At 40.0% G+C, this 18,717-nt stretch overlaps 1 protein-coding gene across 11 annotated transcripts in view; it reads right to left on the bottom strand.

The window, feature by feature from the left end:
* Window positions 1-18,717, bottom strand: part of LPP (LIM domain containing preferred translocation partner in lipoma) — a 741,617-nt gene that overhangs the window by 374,524 nt on the left and 348,376 nt on the right. For 9 of the 11 annotated variants that reach the window (XM_038002350.2, XM_038002347.2, XM_038002351.2 and 6 more), the window contains one exon: window positions 1,021-1,146. In XM_038002350.2, the coding sequence (XP_037858278.1) occupies window positions 1,021-1,146 (126 nt within the window). The remainder of the gene's footprint in view (window positions 1-1,020; window positions 1,147-18,717) is intronic. The other 2 variants (XM_073023749.1, XM_038002360.2) reach the window with 1 other exon arrangement.

Below are 18,717 nucleotides of genomic sequence, written 5' to 3'. Positions count from 1 at the left end.
CAAATTCTAGTGAATTTGAGGAGAAACTGATATATTCAAACTAATTGGTGGTACCAGTATAAACTATTCACAACCTTTGGAAAGAAAAGTAAATAAAGTGGTCACACTCATCAATGCAGCAACCCCACTCCTAGAAATCTGAGGCCAGGAAGTAACTCCAACGAAAATATACACAAATATGTCCCTTGTAGCATTATTTATAACAATGACAAAAATAATGAAAACCACCTTAATATCCAACAAAAGTAATTTCTTTGCAAAAGACATAGCTCTTCACCTTAACCTTGCATAGCCAAGCTAAGTCATATTTGTGAAAACTATAACAACATGTAACAAAATAACCATACAGACAAAGCTGCAAAAAGAGCAAGGCAATGGAATAAGAGATTTACTTGTTTATATAATATTTTTGTATAATTTTGTGTTATTTTTAAAGAAAGTACTCAAAGAGTCCATTTAAGAAATTTCTGCCAGTTGACTAACACACATTGACATTAAAAAAAAAGACAACTTAAATCATTGACTCTAAGAAGATCAAGAAAGAATAAAAGGACCGGGCATGGTAGCTCAGGCCTGTAATCCCAGTATTTTGGGAGGATTAGGCAGGTGGATCACAAGATCAGGAGTTCGAGACCAGCCTGACCAACATGGTGAAACCCTGTAAATACTAAAAATACAAAAATTAGCCAGGTGTGGTGGCACGTGCCTGTAATGCCAGCTGCTCAGGAGGCTAAGGCAGGAGAACTGCTTGAACCCGGGAGGCGGAGGTTGCAGTGAGCCGACACTATGGGACTGCACTCCAGCCTGGGCGACACAGTGAGACTCCATGAAAAGAAGAGAAGAGAGGAGAGGAGAGGGGAGGAGAGGGGACGGGAGGGGAGGGGAGAAGGAAGGATAAAAGAAAGAAAAAAGAAATAAAGAAAGAGAAGAATAAAAGAGCTCTCAGATGCAGCACGTTCTTTCTATAAGAGTAGCATATCTGGGAATGGCTGTGTGGAGACGATTGTGGGTGGCACTAACCTGTGGAGGCCGAGGCTTGTAGGGGGAGCTGCACTCAAGGTCAGCCAAGATGCTGGTCAAGGAGTCAATCTCAGCGTCCAGGCTGGAGCGCCTCTCCTCAAGCGTCTTGCCTCCGGGATTTCCCTGCTGGAAGCAACGCAGACATGTTAATAAAGGAAATTTCCATTGATATCATTATAAGTTCAAATTTCTCAAGTTATAATGTGGTTTTGTCCAAGTTTTTCTGCACCTTTTTTTTTTTTTTTTTAAATTAAGCTTTCAAAAAATCTTAGTGAGGTAGGCTGAGATAGAATTATCACTTTGTGACAGATATGAACACTGAAAAATAAAAGATTTGTCCCAGGTCACACACTTATTTAGAAGTTTTTTTTTTTTTTTTTTTTTTTTTTTTTTAAATAAGTATACAAGTAAAGGAAAATAAATGTCTCCATTCCTGCATTTAAAGAGCAGAACCAGCTGAAGAGAGCTCACAAGCTCTTGGTGTTTTGAAACCACTGCCTAGAATAATATTTATCGGAGTAGCAAGGAGCAGGGAAGGGACACTGACAGTCCAGAAAGAGGAATCAGCACTTGGACATTGGAGCATGAGAGTGCTTGGAAGTCTGAGGTTCGGGGGTATCAGGTATGCATGTATGCTAGAGATGGCAAGACCCAAGGGATGCACCTAGAACATGAACTGGAAAGAGACTTCTTAGGGTTCTGCCAAGGGGCTGCAGAGGAAGCATGTTGCAGTGAGCATAGTCAAAGAAGTCAGGATCTCCGGATTTCCTATGTCAGAGCCTCATATCACCTGCAGTCAGAATCAACAGGAGAGTAGAGGGCAATAATATCAAGACAGGGTGTTTCCAGGAATTATGATCAAGTTTGGGAAAAAGAAGCAAAGAATCTGTCTAGAGTTAAAAGCAAGGATGTATAAGGTGAGATGACCCTAGTATTTGGAGGCAGGGTGAAGTAAAAAAAAAAATAACCTTTTAAAGTGACAGTTTAATAATGATCATGTATGTGTATGGAAGAAGCTCTTAAAACTTCATTAAGAGACCAAAGTGTATCTTCAGCAAGACTCAATGGCAATACAATAGTGGAAAGTTACAATAATCTAATCAATTCTATAAGACTTGTCTAAGGACGTAAAATATCAAGAGAGTATCTGGTGTCTGCAAGAGTTTAGAGAAAGCATTAACCAACCAAGAAATTAGAATATCTTCTGTAGGAACAACAAGTAGGGTGCCATGACAGGCTAGCACTAAATCTTATAACCCTTGAAGTCAATCTGTCATTTTAGTGAATACGTTGAAGCAGGTGTAAAGGGTAATGGCCTGTGAAGACCACTAGTTCCGTATGCCCTAGTAACTTAGTCACCAAACCACCTTACCTGAGTCTTGTAGCTTATTTAACTTTCTGTGTAAAAGAAACATAATGGGATCTGGTGCTTTGATCACTCTTTTTTGAACTTAGTTAATCCTTAGCTTGAGTTAATCCTTCCTGGGCCTGATCTGTCTCAAGCACAGTAACATCAGCTGTCTCTGAAGTTGTGGCCCAGGTCCTTGGAGCCAAACCTACCTCAAGAGGCAGCTGGCTTCCTTGTTTGTGAGCCCTCTTTAAACATGGATTTCAGGCCAGACACGGTGGCTCATGCCTGTAATCCCAGCAGGTTGAGAGGCCGAGGCAGGTGGATTATCTGAGGCCAGGAATTCAAGACCAGCCTGGCCAACATGGTGAAACCCGTCTCTACTAAAAATACGAAAATTAGTTGGGCGTGGTGGCAGGTCCCTGTAATCCCAGATACTTGGGAGGCTGAGGCAGGAGAATTGCTTGAGCCCTAGAGGCAGAGGTTGCAGTGAGCCAAGATCACACTACTGTACTCCAGCCTACACGACAGAGCGAGACTCTGTCTCAAACATACACACACACACACACACACACACATATACATACACACACACACATATACATACACACATATATATTTTTTATATATAGAGAGAGAGACGTTCACATTATCACATTATCTAAAGCAGGCACCTTATGATTTTCTCCTTCTGGATGTATAATTATGACCCCTCTACATCACATCATCTTATTCCTTTACCCTTTTAAATCTACTTTTTAATAATAACTACCACCATGTGTATTTTTCTGTTTATTTTCAGTCTCCCCTCTAGAACATATAAGCTTCATGAGAAGCTTTGTCTGTTTTGTTCCTGTTTCCTCGGAATCTCGTTCAAGGCCTAGCCCATATAAGTGTTTAATAAGTATTTCTGAATAAATAAACCAATGAATAATGACAGACTGTGACACAGGCAGTAACCTTTCTCATAGCACTAACTTTTGGGTAAACATAGTCAGAGGTACAACAGTAAGCAGTGGATACTCTAGAATTTGATATAAAAAGGGAATCCGAGAGGTTCAGTGTGCATCTGTGTGTGCACACACGTGTGAGTCTGTACATGCTCACACTGGTAAGCATGTGTATATCATCAAGCTGGATGGCCTAGATTTGAAGGCTAGCCTTGTAAAATTGAGCGATTTTCTTCAACTCTCTTGCCATAGCCAAAAATAGAAAAACAGTGACATGACAGGTTGGTTGAAATTCAGACTTTTCTGAGTCTGAATTTCCAGTCTGATTAAACCGTGTAAGGCCAACAGGTCTATATACTGAAAACAGATGTTTTTAAGGTGCTAATCCCTCTATCAGAGGAGATTTCATGTTTATCTCAAAGGGCAGTAACAACTATGACATATTGTGGTATTATTAAGAAAAATTCCATTTAACATTTAAAATTCATGTGAACATTCTGGGTAATGGGTCCTGGTACAAGGAAAGGCAGGACATTACTGTTATGGAAGGCAACTAAAACCTGAGTAAAGTTGATTCTCTTGTGTGCAGACATAAAATATTATAGTAGACATAAACTTGGTAAGTGTATTTCCTCATACTCTTAGATAGTCCAATATATTGGCAAGGGTGGTAGAGTGGTATCTGCTTAAATCTTTCCCTGGGCCATAGTTTTCTTATCTATAAAACGAAGAGAAGATCACATGTTCTACCTAAGCCAGGGTGACGTTATAAGATTCAGATAAGAAAATGGACGGGAAAATACTCTGTAAGTTGTAAAGTGCTATAATTGTGACGATTTTCCTAAATAGCATTAATTATAGCAACCAGTAACTATAAATTAATATGAATAATATAGCTATTGTTAATTATTCTTCTTCTTGAGGGAAGCATCATTCATTAAGTGTTCCCTCGGGGTATTAGTAAAGAGACAGGATTTAATCAGGTCTTCTACATCTGTACTTTACTGAAGCAGAAAGTACATCAACTGCCTATGGCTGAAGTCACTGCAATATCTAACCACTGAGACTCAACAAGTCACAGAATTACCCTGAACTATACAATAAAACAAGTAATTATGATATGCAACCAGTCTGCGCTTGTAAGACACCAATTAGTTTCCAGCGTCCTTATTCTCCCTACCCTCTAAGTTCAGACTGCTCCCTATTTTCAGTTTCTCCAATTAGGTTGATGCAATTTATTACAAGTTCCAGTCTAACGCTGTGTGATTTTGCACAAAAACTGGATAACAGGGCAGCACGGTGGGGCAGGGGGGGAAGATTGTGCAAATACTATAGTAGCTTTGCTCCTATATTTCAATCCCATTATGAACTAGCATAGGCCTTTTTTTTACGCTCAAGGCTTAATTTTATATCTCAGTTCAAATAACTGTTGCCCTGCCCAGGTCCTGCCACAAATCTCTAGACACTCATTTACTTTTAGATTTAGGGGCTTTTGCTACTTTCAACCCCTTATACTAGAGACCAGGATCCAAAGTCCTATAACCAAGCAACAGAATCCAATAGACTTACTAACATGTCTTCTCCCTAACTTCCTATCCCTGTAGCTCTGCTAGTTACCTGATTGATAAATGACCTTCCCAACACCAGTATCAAGGAATATTCTCCTGACTAGTGCTTTTTCTAGTTATCACCACAAACTTTTACAAAGTAGTTAATGTAACGATAACAATCCCCACACTCTTCGACCATCACGAGAGAGATTTCAAAGATTACATCGTCTTAGTCTGTGTTCTGCCAAGAAAAACAATGCCTGCGAGAAAAGCTTGCATGTAGGTCATTTATTTTGGGAATCAATTCCGACAAACAGTACTGAGGGACTAGAAAGAGTTAAGCAGAGAAGGAAGGAGATATGGTTTGGCTGTGTCTCCACTCAAATTTCATCTTGAATTGTAGCTCCCACAATCCCCATGTGTTGTGGGCAGGACCGTGGGGGAGATAATTGAAACATGGGGACAGTGTCCCCCGTTTCCCCCACACTGTTCTCCTGGTTGTGAATAAGTCTCACAAGTCTCAGAAGGTAAACGAATGTAGAGAAGGCCCGGCACAGAAAGTAAGTGAAAGGTGCTGCAGTTGAAGCCAAGTGCTACCAGGTCACAAGTGTGCAGAGCTGATCGCTATAGCAGCTGCTGGTACACGAAGGTGGGAGAGGAGGATGCGAGGTGGGGCACCAAAAGTGTCTAGTGACAGCATCCTTTTACCAAGGACCACATCCTTTTACCAAAGTGGGAGGGGAAGATGCGAGGTGGAGCACCAAAAGTGTCTAGTGACAGCATCCTTTTACCAAGGACCCATGAATAAACCATTTGAACATGTTATTTTTATATTTATTTTTATCTATTCTCTGAATACATATATGATAAAAGCTCACCAAACCACAGTTGGGACTTATTATGACTTGACAAATCATAGTAAGTGCCGCCAGCAGAACTATAGGATGATGCCTCCCCTACTGTAAGTACATAAAGACAGCCCAATAAACAAGAGAGCAGAACAAAAATTTACAGTGTGTGAATGAAATAAACTTAGGCCATTATCAAGAGTCTGATTTTAAAGGGGTCATATTTTAGCACAACTATCACTAACCCACTAACTACAGGTGATAGACAAGGAGTACCAGCAATTAGTTATGAAGGAGCATTCATTTGTATTTATTTACTTGTTCATCCTTTATATCCAAAAATATTTAAATTCACAGAGAAGTTGAACAACTATTAGAATAGACTCCACTCACTCATCCTTCACGCAGATTCATCAGTGGCCACCATTTCATCACACTGGCTTTCTGTCTACATATATTAGATTTGCTGTTGCAATTGAACCATCTGTAAGATGTTACAAAACCACCCCCACCTCAGTTTGCATCTCCTAAGAATTTCTAATTTTTTCAAAACCATTATCACACTGGAGAAATTTAACAGAAAAACGGTATTATCTGGTATCACCCATACTCACATTTCACTAGTGGTGCCAGTAGTGTCCTTTTATCTACTGCTAATTTCCACCCCAAATCCAAACATCACATAATAAAATGATGCGTCTTTTTATCCTCTTTTAATTTAGAACAAGGTCCTAGCTGGTTTTTGATTTTTATAAAGCTAACTTTTAAAATACCTCTGGTCAGGTGTCTTATAAAAGTCCACCAATCTGATTTTTTTTGATGATTGGATCCAGATTAAGTAAATTAGGCCAGAATATCACATGCATGAGGCCACATCCTTTCTGCTGCATCCCATCAGGAAGCTCATGGTGTCAGTCTGGCTCATGTGTGGTGATGCCGAGTTTCATGACTCGATTAAGGTAGTGTCTACCAGATTTCACCATTTTAAGCATGACTGCATAATTTTTAAATTAAAAATAATCTGTGAGGTGATACTTTGGGGCACTGTGAGTATGCTACTTGTCAAAAATCTTTCACCCACCCAGTGGTTTTAGCATCCACAGATGATCTTTGCCTGAACTAATTATGGCCTTAATGATTGTGAAATGGGATAAAAATAAACAGATCTTGCCTAATACATTAACGATTTATTTGTTCAGTATTCATTTCGGTTTCAAGGTAGAGGAGCAGGACTAACTGAAAAGTACCGTGCTATGAAAAGAAAAATCAGAAATTTAATCATCAAATAAAAACTGTTACATAGGAAAATCTTACCCAGGTTATTAAAGGAAACAAAAGGCCAAGGGGAATGGTCTATTTAATTAAGAACCAGTCTCCACCCTTGGATGTTTATATACTAGAATTAGATCCAATGCCCAGCGTCTTACTCAAAACATACATGACCACGAACTAATCTTCAACAACCTTCAGAATCTTTGAGGTAGACAAACAACCATAGTGACACATCACAGAATGTGAATTCGGAAAGCCAGAATTTCTATGTGACTGCTCAATGACAGGCCTGAGAAAGTAACAACATAATTCTTAGAGAAATCTATCTTAAATATACTAAATCAATATTTTTTCAATTGTGTTTCACAGAGCTCAAGGAATGTCTTACCACTGATCCCATATGGAAAACAAAGGGGTTCCCAGACCCTACCCAAGCTTGAGCTTCCTTTTGTGATTAATTAGAAAAGCTTTCCCTGATAACTTAGGAATATAAAACTATCTTAACTTAGTAAAACCTAAGAGGATAATAATACAAAACATTACATCGTGTTTACATATAACTTTTCTTTTCAATGGTGGTTTCATTTAAATTTAATAATACAACAGGAATTTCACTGCACTTTTTTTCTATTATAGTGAGTAAAGTTTATTACTCTCTTCTTTCTAATATCAGTGGGAAAAAAGATGGTGATAACTAAAGGAATTTTTAAAGTGTGTGCTTTTTAAGTAACAAAACACACTACTTTGTTAGTCTGTTTTGCATTGCTATAACGCAAAACCTGAAGCTGGGTAATTTATAAAGAAAAGAAGTTGATTTGGCTCATGGTTCCACAGGCTGTACAGGAAGCATGGAGCTGGCATCTGCTTCTGGTGAGGGCCTCAGAAAGCATTTACTCATGGAGGAAGGTAATGGGAGGCAGCATGTCATAAGGTGACAGGGGGTAGAAGAGACAGGGACGAGGGGCACCATACTCTTTTAAACAATCAGTTCTCCTGTGAACTAACAGAGAATTCACTCTGTATGACCAGTACCATGCGGAGGGCACTGATACGGTTTTGCTGTGTGTCCCTATACAAATCTCATCTTAAATGTACTCCCATAATTCCCCATGTTGTAGGAGGGAACAAGTGGGAGATAATTTGAATCATGGGGGCAGTTTCCTCCATACCGTTCTCATGGTAGTGAATAAGTTTCACGAGATCTGATGGTTTTATCAGGGGTTTCTGCTTTTGCATCATCCTCATTTTCTCTTACCACCGCCATGTAAGAAGTGCCTTTCACCTCCTACCATGATTCTGAGGCCTCCCCAGCCATGTGGAACTATAAGTCCAATTAAACCTCTTTTTCTTACCAGATCCGGGTATGTCTTTATCGGTAGTGTGAAAACAGACTCATACATGAACCAAGCCATTCATGAGGGACCTAAACACCTCCCACCAGGCCACATCTCAATATTGGGGATTACATTTCAACATGAGATTTGGAGGAGAGAAATATCCAATTGTTTCTATCTAGTTTCTCTTGAAAGTGTAATTGTTTTAAGTTAGATCAGTCTTTTATCTATCACCTGTCTTTGATGAAAATGGGGACACAATCAATATTTATTTATCTATAATCATTTTTATTATTTCCTCAAAGCATCCCTAATAAAAAAGAACACTGGTGAAGGTTTTAGAGTCAGGCTGTTAATACCTGGATGTCCCAATTGCTGGCTTTGTGACCTTCAGCAATTCACTGGAGCCCTGTGGGTCCCACATGCAGTTGTAACAATTAAATAGGTTCATGCACCTCAAGTGATATTCACATAGTAAACATTCAATAAATGCTAGTTATGTAATTGTTACTTTGACAATAGTCTCAAAATAAACGCTCTGTTAATAGTCAGGCAATTGAGTACATGACTTTAAAAAGTATTTTGATCAAAAGTAAAACTAAATTACTGAGAGGCTTCAGTAGATGGGCTTCTAGGCATCTGAACATGTGTAATGGTGCCAGGAATTAACTATAAAGAACACAATCCTAGATCAGTGTTTTTCAAACATTAGCCTATACGGAGCCACTGGAGGACTTATTAAACTTTAGATGACTAGGCTGCATCTGCCACAGTTTCTTATCTGTACCTCTTGGGTGAGGCCCAAGAACTTACATTTCTACTAAGTTCGTAGGTGCTAGTGATGGTGCTGATCTGAAGATGTTCTCAACATCCTCAATGATGGTGCTGGTCTGAGTCATTCTCAAAGTGAGGTGTTCTCACTTTGAAAACAACTTTTCTAAGTGGATTTCTAACACCATAAACATTTAAGTGTGTGGGGCAGGGAGAGTAAGGGTGGCTACTGAGTGAATTTATAGTTTTCTTCCCATTAAAAATAACCTATATTATGTCATATATGTGGTTAATGATGCCATGAAAATACTAATAGACAGTCCAAATAATGGCTAAGAGGTATTTGGATAAAAACAAAAATGAAGACAGAAACATTTCTACTTGATATAATCTCTCATGCTGTATAATAATATGAGCAGCCTCATCAAACAGATCCTAGTAATGTTTAGTGGAGACAGGTAGTATTCAGTAGTGAGAATTGCACAAAATATGATCTATTTTATCTAATAGAAATGTCATTTTATGGAATGAGATACAAACTGTTGTAAGTTAGGGAAAAAATGAATTCATTCCTATTGGGATGTGTATCCTCTTTCCCACTCATTCAGTTGAAGTTGTTTACCTTTCCAAACACCCTACTTACCCATTTCCCCAAATGTACCCTCTCCAGGGGAGGAGGACTTACAAATAACCTGCTAACTTGATAACTGACTCCTCTTTGTCTAATTTTCCATGACACCATTGTGCATAGCATCACTCTCATGATGGATTTGAGTGGATGGCTTTTCTCTCAAGCTGCTCTAGAAAATAGTTTATGCTAAGTAGTATGCAGTGTAGAAAAGCCATGATACCCAACTTTGAGGAGTTTCCATATATTCTACTGAAAAATATCACCTGCACCTTTGCCTAGAGATATCTAATTCACTACGTTCTTTGATACTCTGTAAATCTACGTGGAAGAGACAGAAATTTAAAAACAAAAACAATCCCCTTCCCTTAAAAACTTCTTATCTATTGGCTAACAGAAATATAGTTCAACTTTTCTAATGTACAAAACCAAGCCTAAACTCAAGTCTCATTACTATCTGAGGACATCCTCTCCACATGTTAAAGGCAGTGGGAAGTTGTCTCAAAATCTGTCTTGGGAGAAAACACTAGAGCATTCATAAGAAGGAATATATTTTCATAATCTGAAGTGGAATACTGGCTTGACAACTGAGAACACAGCACTAAATAAACAAGAAATAAGGTAACAACAGAAGACAAGAGTTTTTCATGATAAAGCACAAAAACGTTATATTAGGCCATTTTTGCCTCACTATAAAATAATAGCTGAGGCTGGGTAATTTATAAAGAAAAGAGGTTTAATTGGCCCATGATTATGCAGGTTGTATAAAGAAGCATGGTGTCAATATCCAGTCGGTTTCTGATGAGAGCCTCAGGAAGCTTATAATCATGAATGAAGGCAACAGGGAGCTACCACGTCATATGGCGAGAGGAGGAACAAGGCTTGGGGAGAGGTACCACACTCTCTAAACAACTAGATCTCACATGAACCCAGAGGAAGAACTCACTCGTCACCAAGGGGATGGCACTAAGCCACCATAAGAGATCCATCTCCATGACTGACTATCTCCCATTAGGCCCCACTTCCAACACTGGAGATCACATTTTGACATGATTTGGAGGGAACAAGCATCCAAACCATATCAAACGTCAAGATAGAACATAAACACTAGGCTTGATAAATGCTTGGATTTTTTTCCTCACAATTAGTATTATTTTATCATTTTCAGCCCTAACACACTTACCCAGTGTTAGCAATGTTTGGCCAACCCAAATCTCCTTTCAAGGAAACGGTCCTGCCCCCATCCTTTGTTGCCAAAAGAGCTGTGTTTTGAGCCATGTGACTCTATTTCAGAACGCTGAGGCCCACAGAACCAAGGGTCCATTAATAGGCTGGCAAACCTAACTTTTGGACAGTGACAAGGAGATTAGATGGGCAAATAAACCTCCTTCTCTTATGCATTTGGACTGAAAAACATGTAACAAAACTGTCGCCAGGCACAGTGGCTCATGCATGTAATCCCAACACTTTGGGAGGCTGAGGTGGGAGGATCACCTGAGGTCAGGAGTTCAAGACCAGCCTGGCCAACATGATGAAATGCCGTCTCTACTAAAAATACAAAATTCAGCCAGGCATGGTGGTAGGCACCTGTAATTCCAGCTACTTGGGAGGCTGGAGGCAGGAGAATTGCTTGAACCTGGGAGGTAGAGGTTACAGTGAGCTGAGATCATACCACTGCACTCCAGCCTGGGCAACAAGAGTGAAACTCAGAAAAAAAAAAAAGAAAAATTGCCACAGGGATGAGCTATGGCCATGATCAACCAAAAAGATGACGTACATGGTTAATTATTAACAGTCCAAACATACAACAGGAAGTAGGAAGTCTATCATTGGGTAGAGGAAAACAATGAATATGTAAACACTAGAGAAGCAGAGGAATGGAGAGGGAGGAGAGAAAAAGAGGAAGGGAGAGAAGAAAAAAAACAATGAGAAGAAAAGAAAGATGGCAAAAGTTCAGCCACAAATCTGCCCTGACCCTGAGCTTTCTGGTTTCAGATTTCATTCAGATCGATCCTTAAGATAAACTCCATTATTCAGTGCTACTCCAAGGGGCCTCTCTTTCACACAGTCAGCCCTACAGAAGCAGCCTACACAAGACCACGTCCCCCTGATACTATCAAGCGGTCTCTTTGACTTTCTGGAACTCAACTTTTACCTCTATAAAAATGAGGGTATGCACCTTCCACGTCCTTTTCTATTGTTTTTTTTTTTTTTTTAACCTCTAATACTGCATAGGTCTACAATGACATTTCACAACTTGCCTGTCACTATCTTTGCTGTTCAAAAGCAATCAGAGTAAATCTGCAAGAGTTAGGCCAACTCTGAGTTTAAGCCAATTCTTTTACAAGTAAGGGCAGGGTCATGGTTAAAGTGGTCTGAACTTGAGTATACACAAGTAGCCTCATTGTTCACTGTTCTATTCAAATAAGAAAGCAAAATTAAATACGCAACAAAAACCCTCCAGTTTTCACAATATTTACCTACTTGTTGAATGATTTCTACTGAATTCCGATCCTCATAAAATAAAAACAATGCAAATAATATATTTTTAAAGTAACCCCTTACAATTAAAATAAAGGTCAATTTGCATAGATAATAATAAGGAACAATACATATATTATCTATTCATCAATAAAACAAGAACTATAAGAATAACCACAATAAGATGAACTATTTGATAGTAAAATAGATATTTGGCACTCCCTTTTTAAGCAGCAGAGCCCCTGGTAAAAAAGAAATCAGACATGGAAACCCACTGTATGAAACATTTACAGACAGAGCTGCTTTATCCCCTATCTCCTCTAGTAATATTTCCTGAAGCAATTCTAAGATATTAATAGTTTAAAAACCACTGATTATCTAGGCAAGCTAGATTATCTAGGCAAGCTGTGCCATTTAAGAGAGTCACCTTACCAGTTAGTCCACACATGCAGTATAGCAAACACTAAATGAACTATCTTTTCTGAACTCTGTGTTTGTGCATAAAAGGGAAATATATTTGTTTGAAATTTCTATGTTGATATACCTATAAAGATATCCATAAGATCATCTACGATTGTAGATAATTTTCCAGGAATCTTTTGCATAACAAAATAATGTGAAATAATAAAATTGGTAGACAGAAGTTTTTAGAGGTAGGGGAAAAAGGTTTACTTTTACATTAAGAAAACTTTCATATGTGGTGAGGGGGCTGGAGGAGATATGCAACAACTGTGTGGATTCAGGAATCAAAAGAACTTGTCAGGTAATTTTGCTGTTGAGTTTGTTTTTTAAAACCTCAAGGAAGACATGTTTCTTACTTTTCATTGTGATAACACAGGTTTCATAAGCTCAGGTATGATAAATTTCAAACGCTACTTTCTCACATTCCCCAAATTTCAAATACTTAGAAATATGGGCCGGGCGCGGTGGCTCAAGCCTGTAATCCCAGCACTTTGGGAGGCCGAGACGGGCGGATCACGAGGTCAGGAGATCGAGACCATCCTGGCTAACACGGTGAAACCCCGTCTCTACTAAAAAGTACAAAAGCTAGCCGGGCGAGGTGGTGGGCGCCTGTAGTCCCAACTACTCCGGAGGCTGAGGAAGGAGAATGGCTTAAACCCGGGAGGCGGAGCTTGCAGTGAGCTGAGATCTGGCCACTGCACTCCAGCCTGGGTGACAGAGCCAGACTCCGTCTCAAAAAAAAAAGAAAAAAGAAAAAAGAAAAAAGAAATATGACGTTAACTTTATACATTAGCTCATCATTCTCAAGTCTTTTTTATTTTCTTGAACTCTTTTTTGACCCCTTAAAATGTTACCAAAATTGGAAACCACAAAAAAGTATTCAATTCCCATGTCCCATATTCCATATCATGTAGTCAGAGATATAAAGCAAAGGGTCATGCCATGGAAACATACAAAGGGTGGGAAATTTATTTATTTATTTATTTATTTATTTATTTATTTATTTATAGACCGGGTTTTGCTCTTGTTGCCTGGACTAGAGCAAAATGGTGCTCACTGCAAACTCGGCTCATTACAACCTCCATCTCCCAGGTTCAAGCAATTCTCCTGCCTAAGCCTCCTGAGTACCTAGGATTACAAGTGTATGCCAACATGCTCGGCTAATTGTGTATTTTTAGTAGAGATGGGGTTTCATCATGTTAGCCAGGCTGGTCTTGAACTCCGGACCTCAGGTGATCCACCCGCCTCAGCCTCCCAAAGTGCTGGGATTACAGGTGTGAGCCACTGTGCCTGGTTGAGAATTTTCTTTAAACATTTGTGGTTCTGATTCTATATGTTAAATACCATTGATGAGGATGTACAGATAAAAGATGTTTGAGCAACTGCAAGAGAATCGATTACAGTTGATAACCATAGGAAACGGAAATAAGGCTCATAAAATAGTAGAACTAGAAGGGGAATTTATGTTGCTATTCCATCATTTTCATTTAAAGATAATACAATTCCCCTAAAAAGGTAAGGTAGTTTGTCTAGTGAAGGGGCTGAAATAGGACTAAAACTTTAACACCTCCCACTGTGAAACATCTTTTCCAAAACGACGTCTCGTACATTTCAACTGATCTTCTTAAGAACATACAAAACAGGAAATATCCTATAAGCCAGCAATATTACTAGGCAACTACCCAGTCCACAGCACACAGCCTGGGACATGGTCACTTCTGGGAAAACAAGGGAAAAAAAAATTATCGCTTCCTCTGCACTGCCGTTATCACATAGAAGTGCTCAGGTTTAGAAATGCACTTTGATATATATGACCTCATCGAGCTATTCCAGCAATCCTAGAGTTTAGTAGATGTTATTATTCCTGTTTTCAAAAGAGGATAGCCCAAGGATCAGAGAGAACAAGAGAACTCTCTAGGGTTACTTGGGTAGTAAATGGAAGAACTGGAATTTGGAAATCAAACATTTTGCTCCAAAGCTCTAGCACTTTGCATGACATTAGGAAGAAAATACAAAAGGTGAAAGGTCTTCCCTTCCAACACCAAGCAGAGATTATATGGGCCTATTAGATTACCAAAAATTAGGTCATGGCTACAATTACAATTGAAAAGTCAAGCTCTAATACTCTTTTTTGCCATCTACTTCTCCATTTAGGACAGGTTTCATTCACTTTCCCATAAATATTTTTCAAATATTCAAGACACACTGACATGAAGGTCAGGCAAGAGGGAGGAGGGAGGTAGGGAGGGAGAGACGGAAGGGAGGAAGGGAGGAAGGCAGCGAGGGAGGGAGGAGGGAAGGGAGGGAAGGGAGGGAAAGGAGTGAGGGAGGGAGGAAAGGAGTGAAGGAGGGAGGAAGGGAGGGAGGAAGGGAGGGAAGGAGGGAGGAAGCAAGTCAGGTAGAAAGGAAGGAGGGAGGGAGGGAGGAAGGGAGTGAAGGAGGGAAGAGAGGGCCGGGAGGGAAAGGAAGGAGGGAAGGGAGAGAAAGGAATGAGGGAGGGAGGAAAGGAGTGAGGGAGGGAGTGAGGGAGGGAGGAACGGAGGGAAGGAGGGAGGAAGGGAGTCAGGTAGAAAGGAAGGAGGGAGGGAGGGAGGGAGGCAGGTAGAAGGAAAGGAGGGAGAAAAGGAGGGAGGGAGGCAGGGAGGAATGGAGGGAAGGAGGGAAGAAGGGAGTCAGGTAGAAAGGAAGGAGGGAGGGAGGGAGGCAGGTAGAAGGAAAGGAGGGAGAAAAGGAGGGAGGGAGGGAGGAAAGGAGGGAGGGAGGAAAGGAGGGAGGGAGGGAGGGAGGGAGGAAGGAAGGAAGGAAGGAAGGAGGGAAGGAAGGAAGGAAGGAAGGAAGAAAGGAGGGAGAGAACGAGGGAGGGAGGGCGGGAAGAAAGGAGGGAGGGAGGGAAGGAAGAAAGGAAAGGAGGGAGAGGGAGAAGGAAGGGGAGGGAGGGAAAGAGAATGGATCAGTGGTTCTCTGCCAAGAGCTTACAGTTGCATTGAAGAAACTAGTTTATCCACAAATATCCATATCAGAAGGCAGAATACATGTAGGTAAGACACACAAGATATTCAAGAAAAAAGCAAAATGAAAGAGAGGGAAGAGAGAAAGTAGCTGAATAGAGAAATTAGAGAGAGCTATATGGCCACAGAATTGAGAAGGCCTTAAATGGAGAACAAGTATTTAACATATTTACAACATGAGCATAAAGATATAGAAGGAACACTGCAATGTGCAAGTGTACTTGGCAAACACGAGTGTTCTTTAAGGTAAAAATAGAGTAAGAGCAGACTCAAAGGGTCAGCTGTGGTCAGATAATGCAGGTGTGCAAACCTAGGCATATAAGGAGCTTGGCTCTTACCCAAGGTGCTGATATCTAAAGGATAAACACATTCCCCATGACGAAGGAGAGAGTGGGCAGGGTTAATTGTATCTTGGGACTTAGTGTTGATGTGGGAACAAACACATGGTATGAATCACACATATTTCAGGCTGTGCACAGACAATTTATATTAAAACACTCCCAGCAGAAATGCCTATTTTTATGAAAAAGGTTGCCATTGATAAAAAGTGAGCGAGAGACCATATCAGAAAGCTACTGATTTCACCTTAATCAGAAATGAGTGTGATTCCACAGCACAACAAACAAGGGTTATTGGAGCACATCTACATTTCTGCCTTAGACACAGGGAATACAATGCAACAGACTGCTATGACAAGACTGTTACTTTGCTAGGTGGAGGCTGAAGAAAGTCTAAAGGAGGCAAGGAATAATGTCGTCTCAAGCTTCACTATTCTTGTCTCAACTTAAAAATCCTTTCTATACCCCAGAATTCTGCTCATGTCTCATTTCAGGCTTTCTTATGAAATGTTCCTTTTTTCAAAGAATATTCAGAGTCAAATAAAAATCAAATGTCTATTATTTACTCAGTGACAGTTTAGTACCTTGTATTAAAGAAATGAGACAGGTAGGGTGCAGTGGCTCATGCCTTTAATCCCAGCACTTTGGGAGGCCAAGATAGGTAGATCATGAGGTCAGAAGTTTGAGACCAGCCTGGCCAACATGGTGAAATCCCATCTCTACTAAAGACACACACACACACACACACACACACACACACACACACACACACACACAAATTAGCCAGGCGTGGTGGCACACGCCTGTAATCTCAGCTACTTGGGAGGCTGAAACAGGAGAATCACTTGAACCCAGGAGGCAGAGTTTGCAGTGAGCTGAGATTGTGCCATTGCACTCCAGCCTGGGCAACAGGACGAGAGTCCACAAAAAGAAAAGAAAAGAGAAAGAAATACAGAAAGACAGAAAGAAAAGAAAAGAAAAGAGAGAGAGAGAGAGAAAGAATGAGACAAAAAAAAAATGAAGAGTTGAATTACTCACTTCCAGTTTCCTTTTCACCTCTCCCTTGTTCCAATGTGAATGTTTTTCTTTATGGAATAGGTCCACTTAAGCCAGGTTTACAGGCTCTACTGTCAACTGCAAACTCTCTCAGTGCCAAAAAGAATCCCATCTGTCGTTCAAACTTAAAGTAAAATATATGCCTAACCAGGTTAAGATAGAAAGGATTAAACTGGATGCGATGTTTGACCAGGTCGTACACTCTTAGTTCTAGTATCTTCTTATGAAATGGGGGAGTAATAACACCAACCCCCCAGGGGCATTTTGGAGACCAGGTGATATAAGGTAGTAGAAATCATATGTCCATTAGAAAGCTAAGCTCACGGTCAGTCTTCTGCATATGTTTTCTGGTGGTATGTTCTGTAAAAAAGAGGATTATAGGATTATACCTGGTGTGTTATAGGAGACTTTGCAGTTATTAAATACAAGGTCTTGGTCTCAGGTGAAGCTAGATTTTGGTGGCCAAAGACATGTCCTAAAATAAGAAAATACTGGAGTTTTGAAAGGGAGCTAGCAACCTTTGAAGACAGAAGTACCTTAGATATCCACGAACATAAGATTTTCTTAAGCCCCCTCCTAGATTTACCAAATCTAAACCTTTGAGGGCAGGGTCTAGCAATCAGCATTTAACAAACCCATCAGCTTCACCCCAAGTCTTATCCATGCTAAATTTGAAATCTGCTGGCCTAGAATTTGGTTGCCTGTTGCTAATCCAAGTGCTAACAATAACTGGAACAATTTAATTAAAATCCCACAACTCTGAACACATTTAAGGAGAATTCTTTACTAATGTATTCTAACCCAATTCCAGGGGACAAGGAAAATACGTTTCGCTCATTCGACAGTTTCCATGTTCTCACCCACAGTGCCAACAGAGAAAACACAATCTACTTCACTTCTCCTCATTTGTAGAAATGGCAAAGACGTTTACCACCTCGAAGGAGTGCTGTGAGTTTCTATTTATTGGTGTTTATAAAGTCTTCTGAGTGTTCTGATAAATCAACTCTAAGTTGGCATTATTCATAGCACCCTGTTGGAGCTTAATACATATTCAATTAAAAAACAATGACAACAATACAGCAATAGCCACAAATTAGCATTAATTATAGCAATGCATTATTCTCACCCTACTGCTACAGTTTTATCTAGGCAGAGCTCTTTATGTCTGGAGACTGTAGAGTCCCTTTCATTAACAAAGGGCAATACTTGCTCATTGGTATCAATATTTCCTCTAGTAACATTCACATCACACTTTCCTCAAAGTCCTCATTTTGTTCAAAGGATTCTTCTATTTGCCACATACTAAGACAGGAAGGATATGTATTCTCCCTGAAGAAAGTCAGAATCCTGCAAAGCATCCTGGACTCTTCTCTTTCGCATAAGCCCCCTCTTTCCAAATTGCTTTTGATTCTTGTTCCCCTTCTCCATGGTCATGGCCACCACTTTGGTTAAGATCCTTGTCTGCCTCAACGGACCCTTGAAGGTGACCCCAAGACATTCTGTCATTACCATTTCTGATCACTTGAGTACCACTATGTTATAGCAATCCATCTAAATACAGATCAAATCATTTTATTTACTAGCATAAGGCTCTTCATTGTGCGCTAATGGTATAGCCTTAGAGTGGAAAAATCCCCCAAATGCCACCCTA

This window comes from Chlorocebus sabaeus, chromosome 15 (genome assembly GCF_047675955.1).
Source record: "Chlorocebus sabaeus isolate Y175 chromosome 15, mChlSab1.0.hap1, whole genome shotgun sequence".
NCBI lineage: Eukaryota > Metazoa > Chordata > Mammalia > Primates > Cercopithecidae > Chlorocebus > Chlorocebus sabaeus.
Note: the sequence above shows the minus strand (reverse complement) of the source record. Positions and strands in the feature narration are given on the sequence as shown.